Source organism: Ammospiza nelsoni, chromosome 13 (assembly GCF_027579445.1).
Source record: "Ammospiza nelsoni isolate bAmmNel1 chromosome 13, bAmmNel1.pri, whole genome shotgun sequence".
In the NCBI taxonomy this organism is placed as follows: Eukaryota; Metazoa; Chordata; class Aves; order Passeriformes; family Passerellidae; genus Ammospiza; species Ammospiza nelsoni.
Window position 1 is genome coordinate 14,299,467 of NC_080645.1, and position 10,039 is coordinate 14,309,505.

Below are 10,039 nucleotides of genomic sequence, written 5' to 3' on the forward strand. Positions count from 1 at the left end.
ACTGCATTCACCATGGCCCTACCATTACAGGTGTCCCCATGCCTGCTCAAGTATCCCTGCAGCTGGGCAGGGGTCCATGACCCCATAGGAGACCACATGTCCCCACACTCCTCCCTTCCCAATGAGGGGTCTGCATGCCCCCTGCCCCTCTGTTCCTGTGCGCAGCCAGGTTTCCCCATTTGGGCACAGGAGTCACCATGTACCCCCGTCCATCTGTCCCCATTCCCAAGCACGTGTCACCAAGTTCCCCTGTCCATCTGTCCCCGTTCCCAGACAGGTGTCCCCATGCCACTCAGCACTCCTGGACAGGTGTTCTCTGGCCCAGAGAACTGACCCCAGTCCACCGCATGCCCCGAACATCAGCCCGTCCCGAGCCCGGCTCCTGGGCGTCCCGGCATGGTGACAAGGACACAGTGTACTCAGGGGGTGGCAGCATTTATTGAGGGCCTCAGTTGGCCTCCAGGATGGAGTCGATCCAGTCGCGGAGTTTGGTGACGCGGGCGTACACGCCAGGGGTCTTGGTGTCGCAGGTGCTGCTGCCCCAGGAGACGATGCCCACCAGGTTCCAGGCGCCGTCCTTCTGGCACACCAGCGGGCCCCCGGAGTCGCCCTGCACGGGGCAAAAGGTGAGCGCTGCACTGGGGCCCAGGGCCAACGGGGGCAGTGGGGGCCAGGGCACCTACCATGCAGGAAGAGGCTCCGTCGGCGCCGGCACAGACCATCACGTCGCGGATGCGGAAGCCCCAGAACTCCTTGCACTGGGTGTTGGTGAGCAGGGGCAGAGCCACCTGCTGCAGCACGGCCGGAGTGTGATTGGCTGCGGGGAGAGGGCAGCGTCAGTGCCGGCACCGAGAGTGGGAATGGGGAAGGGGCTGGGATGGGGAGGGCGGCACCGTGAGGTGCAGGTACCGTTGGCGTCAGTGAGCCCCCAGCCGGTGGTGACGCAGGTCATTCCCCCCGGGAATTCGTCGGTGGCCTTGGGCAGGCAGACGGGGGACACGCGATCCGACAGCTGCGCTGGAGTGGCCAGTTTGATCAGGGTGATGTCGTCGTGGATGGTCAGCATGTTGAACTTGGGGTTCTTGAAGACCTGAAGCACGCAGCACTGCTCTCAGCACCTGCACCCCCTGCCAGGGTGCCAGGCACTGGGCACGCCACAGGGATCAGTAGGACCCCTGGGGACCAATGGGGACCACGGGGGCTGCTCCTGTGGGTCCCGTGATGGCAGGGTGTCTGAGCTGCAGGGCCCAGTCCCTGCGACACTGGGGAGCAGGGACATCCCAGGTCACGACCCCTGCTAGGATGAAATGGACCCTGAGGCCTGAACCCCTATGCCTCGTGAGTTCCTGGGAACACGGGGACATGCAGGGCACCTGACCTGAAGGATGAGTGGGAGCAGGGACACCCCAGGGGATTGCCGTGCAGGGATGTGAGATACCATGGACACCTCGGGGAACCCTGACCCTCTGGAGAAGGGGACCCGGGGACTCCTCAGGAGCACGAACCCCAGGACAAGGGGGACCGGGACATAAGCCCCAGGCCGCCTGTGGTTGCCGCGGGATCCCGCAGGCACACGGACCCCGCCCCGCAGGTACCTTCTCGATTTTCAGCTCCTGCTGATCAGGGCCGGGTGCGTCCTGGTCGTAGGCGCCCACCACCACGGTGTCGGTTTTCCTGGGCACAGGCAGGCGCTGAGCACGGCGCACCGGCACCGCGGGTTCCCAGGGCACCCCGTGCCCGTGCCCAGCCCCGGCCCGGCCCGCGGCACAGCCGGTGCCTACCTGACGCCGCAGTGCGCAGCGGTGACCACCCAGTTCTCGCTGATCAGGGAGCCGCCGCAGAAGTGGAAGCCGTTGTAGCGCTGCCGGGGAGAGCTGCCCTCAGCGCCCGGCACCAGCGCCGGCGCCAAGGCCGGCGTGCTCCGTGCCCGGGCCCCGCACGGCACCCACCCCTGCCCCCGGGCCCTGCGGCGCTCTCACCTGCAGGGACACCTGCCATGGCCAGGACCCTGCCACCGCCGCCTCTCCGTTGACAATGCGGTTGTAGCCGCGGATGACGGGTGTGATGGCGGGCACGCCGCAGTCTGCGGGACACAGGCGGCCGTGGGACGGCGGCTCCGGCCGCCCCGGCCCCGTGTCCTCTCCCCACCGCTCCCACCCGCCCCAGCCCCGAGCCCACCCCGCCAAGCCCCACCACCCCACGCACTCTCAGGGAGGGCGGCACGGGCAAAGCCCGCCAGAGCCAGGCAGCTCAACACCCACAGCAGAGCCATTGCCACTGGTGAGGACTGACCTGCCCGGCACCCGGTGGCTCTTAAATGCACCCCTGGGCACCTCCCCGCTGCTGCTGGCCTTGCCACCGTGGCCTTGGGAGATAGCGTGGCAGATGGAACTTCTTCCAGGAAAGGCCTGGGAACATGGCACCTGGAGCCAGTATCCTTGGCTATGGCTGTGGGACAGCACTGGCCTGGACTAAATGCTGGCTCCTAAGTGTCCTTGGAATCAATCCAGCTCGCCCATGTCCTTCATAATTGGGGTGCCAGAGCTGGACACATCACTGCATGTATGGTTTCAGCATAGTGGAGTAGAGGAGCAGAATCCCCTCCCTTGACATGCTGCCCAAGGTGCTGCAGTTGTAGCCCAAAATACAGTGGGGTTTTCTGGGCTGCCTGCACATTTTGTCATGGAGTGGTGGAGTTTGGAAGGACCATGGAGTTCTCTTAGGGCTGGGTCTGCAGAGACCTTCCAACCTGCCACACAGATAGGGCTTCATCCAGAGGTCCAGGTGCCTGGGACGACAAAGAGTTGTGTGAGAAGATTCCAGAACTGGCAATGTGCCAGTGGCACCACACCAGCTGCCACGCTATCTCCCAAGGCCACGGTGGCAAGGCCAGCAGCAGCGGGGAGGTGCCCAGGGGTGCATTTAAGAGCCACCGGGTGCCGGGCAGGTCAGTCCTCACCAGTGGCAATGGCTCTGCTGTGGGTGTTGAGCTGCCTGGCTCTGGCGGGCTTTGCCCGTGCCGCCCTCCCTGAGAGTGCGTGGGGTGGTGGGGCTTGGCGGGGTGGGCTCGGGGCTGGGGCGGGTGGGAGCGGTGGGGAGAGGACACGGGGCCGGGGCGGCCGGAGCCGCCGTCCCACGGCCGCCTGTGTCCCGCAGACTGCGGCGTGCCCGCCATCACACCCGTCATCCGCGGCTACAACCGCATTGTCAACGGAGAGGCGGCGGTGGCAGGGTCCTGGCCATGGCAGGTGTCCCTGCAGGTGAGAGCGCCGCAGGGGCCGGGGGCAGGGGTGGGTGCCGTGCGGGGCCCGGGCACGGAGCACGCCGGCCTTGGCGCCGGCGCTGGTGCCGGGCGCTGAGGGCAGCTCTCCCCGGCAGCGCTACAACGGCTTCCACTTCTGCGGCGGCTCCCTGATCAGCGAGAACTGGGTGGTCACCGCTGCGCACTGCGGCGTCAGGTAGGCACCGGCTGTGCCGCGGGCCGGGCCGGGGCTGGGCACGGGCACGGGGTGCCCTGGGAACCCGCGGTGCCGGTGCGCCGTGCTCAGCGCCTGCCTGTGCCCAGGAAAACCGACACCGTGGTGGTGGGCGCCTACGACCAGGACGCACCCGGCCCTGATCAGCAGGAGCTGAAAATCGAGAAGGTACCTGCGGGGCGGGGTCCGTGTGCCTGCGGGATCCCGCGGCAACCACAGGCGGCCTGGGGCTTATGTCCCGGTCCCCCTTGTCCTGGGGTTCGTGCTCCTGAGGAGTCCCCGGGTCCCCTTCTCCAGAGGGTCAGGGTTCCCCGAGGTGTCCATGGTATCTCACATCCCTGCACGGCAATCCCCTGGGGTGTCCCTGCTCCCACTCATCCTTCAGGTCAGGTGCCCTGCATGTCCCCGTGTTCCCAGGAACTCACGAGGCATAGGGGTTCAGGCCTCAGGGTCCATTTCATCCTAGCAGGGGTCGTGACCTGGGATGTCCCTGCTCCCCAGTGTCGCAGGGACTGGGCCCTGCAGCTCAGACACCCTGCCATCACGGGACCCACAGGAGCAGCCCCCGTGGTCCCCATTGGTCCCCAGGGGTCCTACTGATCCCTGTGGCGTGCCCAGTGCCTGGCACCCTGGCAGGGGGTGCAGGTGCTGAGAGCAGTGCTGCGTGCTTCAGGTCTTCAAGAACCCCAAGTTCAACATGCTGACCATCCACGACGACATCACCCTGATCAAACTGGCCACTCCAGCGCAGCTGTCGGATCGCGTGTCCCCCGTCTGCCTGCCCAAGGCCACCGACGAATTCCCGGGGGGAATGACCTGCGTCACCACCGGCTGGGGGCTCACTGACGCCAACGGTACCTGCACTTTCTTGTTCCCATCTCCATTCCTGTCCGCTGCTCATCCAAACCCCATTCTCATCCTTGTCTGAGGTCTTGCCTGTCCCCTTCCTCATCCATATGGTCAGTACCCATCCTCATAATGCTGACTCATAATGCTCATGGCATGGCGATCTCCCATCCAGATCCCCATGCAAATGTGAATCTGGATCCCCATCCCATTCCCATATCTCCATCTCTGTCTCAGTCCCATTCCTCATCCCAGCAGCAACCCCCAAGCCTGACCCAATCCTGTACCCATCACCACCATCCTCACGGTGCCGCCCTCCCCATCCCAGCCCCTTCCCCATTCCCGCTCCCGGTGCCGGCACTGACGCTGCCCTTTCCCCGCAGCCAATCACACTCCGGCCGTGCTGCAGCAGGTGGCTCTGCCCCTGCTCACCAACACCCAGTGCAAGGAGTTCTGGGGCTTCCGCATCCGCGACGTGATGATCTGTGCCGGCGCCGACGGAGCCTCTTCCTGCATGGTAGGTGCCCTGGCCCCCACTGCCCCCGTTGGCCCTGGGCCCCGGCCCGGTGCTGACCTTTTGCCCCGTGCAGGGCGACTCCGGGGGCCCGCTGGTGTGCCAGAAGGACGGCGCCTGGAACCTGGTGGGCATCGTCTCCTGGGGCAGCAGCACCTGCGACACCAATTCTCCCACCGTGTACGCCCGCGTCACCAAACTCCGCGACTGGATCGACTCCATCCTGGAGGCCAACTGAGGCCCTCAATAAATGCTGCAATCTCCTGAGCACACTGTGTCCTTGTCACCATGCCAGGACGCCCAGGAGTGGGGCTCGGGGCAGGCGGGTGGCCGGGAGACCCCCAGCTGAGGTTCGGGGCATGCGGTGGACTGGGGTCAGTTCTCTGGGCCAGAGGACACCTGTCCAGGAGTGCTGAGTGGCATGGGGACACCTGGCTGGGAACGGGGACAGATGGACAGGGGAACTTGGTGACACGTGCTTGGGAATGGGGACAGATGGACGGGGGTACATGGTGACTCCTGTGCCCAAATGGGGAAACCTGGCTGCGCACAGGAACAGAGGGGCAGGGGGCATGCAGACCCCTCATTGGGAAGGGAGGAGTGTGGGGACATGTGGTCTCCTATGGGGTCATGGACCCCTGCCCAGCTGCAGGGATACTTGAGCAGGCATGGGGACCCCTGTAATGGTAGGGCCATGGTGAATGCAGTGACTCGGCCCAGGCAGGGGACAGCACAGGAACATGAGCACAGGCACCGGTGGGACCCAGGTCCCTCTGGCAGGGACACACTGGCGCGTGGCTGGAGCCACCTTAAGGTGTCAGCGTGGGGGAGGGCCAGACAGGCTGCGGGGGAGGGCAATGTCCCAGGCCGTGCAGTTCCCATGGTGCCGTTCTTGTCCCGTTGCAACATGGCCCTGCGGAGGGTGCTGGCGCTGGCAGCAGCCCTGGGGCGCCGCAGCTGCTGCTCCAAGGTGGGGCCGGGGCTCCAAAGGCCACTCGGGCCCTGACGTGGCCACTCGGCCTCGTGCCCGCGATCAGACCCTGTCCAGGGCATCCCTGACGGGCGCTCGTTGTTCCCCCGCAGCCCTCGCTGCCCCCTGACTTCGTGGAGGCCCTGAGGGCCGTAGTCGGGGCCCCCAATGTCTCCACGGCCACAGCGGTGCGGGAGCAGCACGGCCACGATGAGTCCATGCACCCGTGAGTGCCCCTGGGGCTGGGAGCCCTGGGGAGGGGAAGGGTCATAGGGAAGGGAAGGGGGAAGGCAAGAAGCATTGTAAGGGGAGGGTTATACACGAGGGGCCTGGTCCGGGAATGGGAAATGTTTGGGTAGCCAAAGGGCCGTGGGGAAGGGAAGAGGCAGGTGACAATGCCAGGCTGGGCAAGGGCCATGGCGAGGGTCAAGTCAGCTGGTCAGTGGTGCTGCCTGTGCCCAGGTGTGCCCCCCCGGACGTGGTGGTGTGGCCCCAGGCGGTGGAGCAGGTGCAGGAGCTGGCAGCCCTCTGTCACCGCAGCCGTGTGCCCATGGTGCCCTTCGGCACCGGGACCGGCCTGGAAGGAGGCGTCAATGCCGTGCAGGTATGGGCTGCCCCGGCACCCCTGACCCCCAGGGGCTCTGGGTGCCCGGCCGTGCCCTCAGCCCCGGGTGCCCCTGTCCCAGGGCGGCGTCTGCTTTGACCTGAGCCGCATGGACGCCATCGCAGAGCTGAGCCTCGAGGACTTCTCGGTGGCGGTGGAGCCCGGTGTCACCCACAAGGCCCTCAATAAGCACCTGCGTGGCACCGGGCTCTGGTTCCCTGTCGGTACTGTGGGCGAGAGGGGGTCATGGGGCTGGGAGTGACAGCAGTGTAGGGGCTGGGGATTCCTTTAGGCCTGGGCATTGTGGGATTGTTGGGGGTGCTGTGGTGTCCACAGGTGTGCTGTGCTCCGAGGGGTTCCCATAGAAATGGGAATGCCATGGCCCCATTCCTTTTGGGGGTGCCCACAGTATTGCTGTGGTTGAAGTCCCCGTGGTGTCCATGTGGGAGTGGACTCCATCCCCACCTGCCTCCCCTGCCCATTCCCTGCTTGCAGACCCTGGGGCGGATGCCTCGCTGTGTGGCATGGCCGCCACGGGTGCCTCGGGCACCAATGCTGTGCGCTACGGCGCCATGCGCCCCAACGTGCTCAACCTGCGCGTGGTGCTGCCGGACGGGCGCCTGCTCCACACCGCCGGCCCTGGCCGCCATCCCAGGTGGGCGCTGGGCGGCTGCGGGGCCGTGCTGGGCCTGCCCTGTGCCAGGGGAGTGCCCGCTCACCAGCTCTGTGCAGGAAGCGGGCGGCCGGCTACGACCTGACCTCACTCTTCGTGGGCTCTGAGGGCACCCTGGGCTTCCTGACCCAGGCCACGCTGCGCCTGCACCCGCTGCCCGAGGCCTCTGCTGTCACCATCGCCTCCTTCCCCAGCGTGGGGGCGGCCGTGGCCTGCACCGTGCAGGTGCTGCAGGCTGCCGTGCCCGTGGCCCGCATCGGTGAGTACCCACAGCCAGAGGAGGGGGTCCAGGTGCCCCTGGTGGAGCCCAACACTGCTTCCTCCCACCCAGAGTTCCTGGATGAGGTGATGGCTGATGCCTGCAGCCGCTTCAGTGAGATGGGGCTGCCAGTGGCGGCCACGCTCCTCCTGGAGCTGCACGGCTCCCGGCATAGCCTGGCTGAGCAGCAGCAGCAGACGGGTATGGCTTGGAATCGGGAGGAGGAGGGAATGTCTGGGGCTGGAGGCCATGATGGACACCCAGGCATAAGGAATGGTTCCCCAGGGACAGGGGGATCAGGGTGTTCAGAAGTGAAGCATGGTGCTGAGGGGCCATGAGTGATGGATGTTCAGGACATGGGAGAGTGGGACCAGGCATGTCCTGGGGTGAGGGATGGGTGCCCAGGGCTGGGTGGGGACTGGAGACCTTGAGGTCATCAGGATGAGGGACAAGTGACCAGAGCCTAGAACTGGGGGCCTGGAGTCATGGATGGCTGCCTGTGGATAGGAGATGGGAGATCAGGGGTGTCCTGAGGAAAGGCGTAGATGCCCAGGACCAGGGAGAGGGGACCAGCAATGGATGCTTGGAATGGGGACTGGGAAGACACTAGGGTGAGGGATGGGGGTGTGCTCTGGGGGTCTGCTTAGGGGTTCATGAACCTGGGACAGGGGGGACTAGGGGTGTCACAGGGTGGTGGACAGGGACCCAGGGACAAGGGACAGAGGGACCAGGAGTATCCCAGGATGTGGATGGTGCCCAGGATGTGCACTGGAGGCGCTGGGTAAGGGCTGGGTGTCTGGGGGTGCCGTGGGTCCTGTCCCAGAGCTCCTGGTCACCTTCAGAGGAGATTGTGCAACAGAACGGTGGCTCCAGCCTGGCCTGGGCGGAGGGGCAGGAGGAGCGGGAGCGGCTCTGGTCCATGCGCCACAACGCCTGGTACGCTGCCCTGGCCCTGCGGCCCGGCTGCCAGGTAGGCACAGGGGTGGGGATGATGGCAGCGGCGCCCGTGGTGCTCTGAGTGCCACAGCTCTGCTCTCCCTGGCCCAGGGCTACTCCACTGACGTCTGTGTGCCCATCTCCCGCCTGCCTGATGTGGTGGTGGAGACCAAGCAGGACCTGCAGGCCTCCAACATCACTGGTGAGCAGGACCACAGCCCCCTGGGACAGAGGGGATGGGGGTCACCATGCTCCATGCCACACCCCATCTGAGCCATGGCCTTGCAGGACCCATGGTGGGACATGTGGGCGATGGCAACTTCCACTGCATCCTCGTCTTCAACTCCCAGGACCCGGAGGAGGCCCAGCGCATCCACGCCTTCACCGAGCGCCTGGGCAGGTGGGGCCAGGGTGCTCTGGGGGGCCGGGGCTGGACGGACAGATGTCCCCATCCCCTGTCCTTCCCTGTCCCGCAGGCGGGCGCTGGCAGCAGGGGGCACCTGCACCGGGGAGCACGGCGTGGGGCTGGGCAAGCGGGCACTGCTGCAGGAGGAGCTGGGCCCGGAGGGCCTGGACACCCTGCGCTCCATCAAGGCTGCACTCGACCCCCACAACCTCATGAACCCTGGCAAGGTGCTCTGAGGGGCAGCACCAGCACTGCGCTGGCACTGGGGAGCCTCAGCCCCTGGAGGTAAGGCCAGGGTGGCCATGCTGCCCTTCAGTGCCACTGCAGGTGTCCCTACTGATCACCCTATCCCCACTTCTGGGGGTCAGGGATCCCCAAACCCCCAATAAACCCTTTGGACTCACACCGTCCGTGTGCCGTGAAGTTTTTTAGAGGGATAGGAACCCCCAGCCCCTTCCCAGGAGGCCCCAGTCCCAGACAGCACACGCAGGGCAGGGCATCCTCAGGGTCCTGCCTCAGCCACTTGCCCTGAGCTACAGTGCTGCTGGTGCCAGGTGGGAGCTCTCTGGCACCTGCTGAGCACTACTGTGGCCATCCCCACGTGGCAGGCACAGAGAAGGGGAACTGGCATGGTTGGGGGGCTCCAGCACCCCACTGGCATCATCTGCTTCACCAAGAAAGCCAGTGAAATAAAATAACAGTGAATGTTTTATTGAACATTGTTTTAATACCATATCAAAACACCTTGACTAATGAAGGAAGCTCCCCCCAAGCTCTGAACTCTTTTTTTCCCCCGTTTTTTTTTTTTAATATATAAATACAGAAAGGTTTCCCGCAGGGGCACGGCCACCGGCAGGGGAGGTCTCACCAACGAAAACGCGCCCGCCGCGCCAGGAGGGGACGGGGATGGGCGAGGGGGTCACTGCCATGAAATGACACCGTCTTGGCACCTCCAGCAAAGCCACCCCTGCGACTCGGGGTGGCTGGGAGCATCCAGGGGGCCGCTGGGGCCTTCCCCATACCCTCCTCAAAAGGGTCCAACTCAAAGCCGATGGAAAAGAAAAGGGGAGGCAGTTTTGGCAAGAGGAGCCCGGCGAGGGGGCACAGGAGGGGCGGCGGGGATGCTGCAGCTCTCCAGTCTCTGAGTGGTTATAGCTGAGTTAAAGAGTGACCAGTCTGTAAACATCACCGGGGCAGGGAAGCTCAAATTGAAGAACACGCCAGTCAACACGAAGCTTCAGTTGTGGTTTGTTGTTTGTTTTTTTTTTTGTCTGTTTTCTCTTTTTTTCTTCTTTTTTTTTTTATCCTTTTTTTCCTTTTTTTTTCTCATTGTAAACACTTCAAAGACGGACCCC

General features: G+C 64.9%; 3 protein-coding genes across 4 annotated transcripts; 2 read left to right on the forward strand and 1 right to left on the reverse strand.

Annotated features, from left to right (window-relative positions):
* Positions 1–448: 448 nt before the first annotated feature.
* Positions 449–2,272, reverse strand: LOC132079145 (chymotrypsinogen 2-like). Its single transcript, XM_059481610.1, has 7 exons — positions 2,224–2,272; positions 1,980–2,083; positions 1,782–1,861; positions 1,596–1,674; positions 910–1,090; positions 684–817; positions 449–610 (listed from the first exon to the last, which is right to left on the reverse strand). Exons 1-7 carry the CDS (start codon positions 2,270–2,272, stop codon positions 449–451), a joined length of 789 nt encoding a protein of 262 aa, XP_059337593.1.
* A 695-nt stretch (positions 2,273–2,967) lies between these two features.
* LOC132079162 (chymotrypsinogen 2-like) lies at positions 2,968–5,096 on the forward strand. Of its 2 annotated transcripts, none has more exons than XM_059481641.1 (7): positions 2,968–3,043; positions 3,157–3,260; positions 3,379–3,458; positions 3,566–3,644; positions 4,150–4,330; positions 4,706–4,839; positions 4,913–5,096. In XM_059481641.1, exons 1-7 carry the CDS (start codon positions 2,968–2,970, stop codon positions 5,072–5,074), a joined length of 816 nt encoding a protein of 271 aa, XP_059337624.1. In that variant the 3' UTR covers positions 5,075–5,096. The 2 variants fall into 2 exon arrangements, with proteins under 2 accessions (XP_059337624.1, XP_059337623.1); XM_059481640.1 differs by having other exon boundaries at positions 2,968–3,034.
* A 633-nt stretch (positions 5,097–5,729) lies between these two features.
* LOC132079113 (probable D-lactate dehydrogenase, mitochondrial) lies at positions 5,730–9,086 on the forward strand. Its single transcript, XM_059481559.1, is given in 11 exon segments — positions 5,730–5,806; positions 5,920–6,032; positions 6,269–6,410; positions 6,493–6,634; positions 6,906–7,099; positions 7,102–7,342; positions 7,415–7,543; positions 8,185–8,312; positions 8,390–8,480; positions 8,567–8,678; positions 8,755–9,086. Coding segments are annotated over 11 exon segments (1,521 nt in total). The 5' UTR covers positions 5,730–5,743; the 3' UTR covers positions 8,921–9,086.
* The last annotated feature ends 953 nt before the right edge of the window (positions 9,087–10,039 follow it).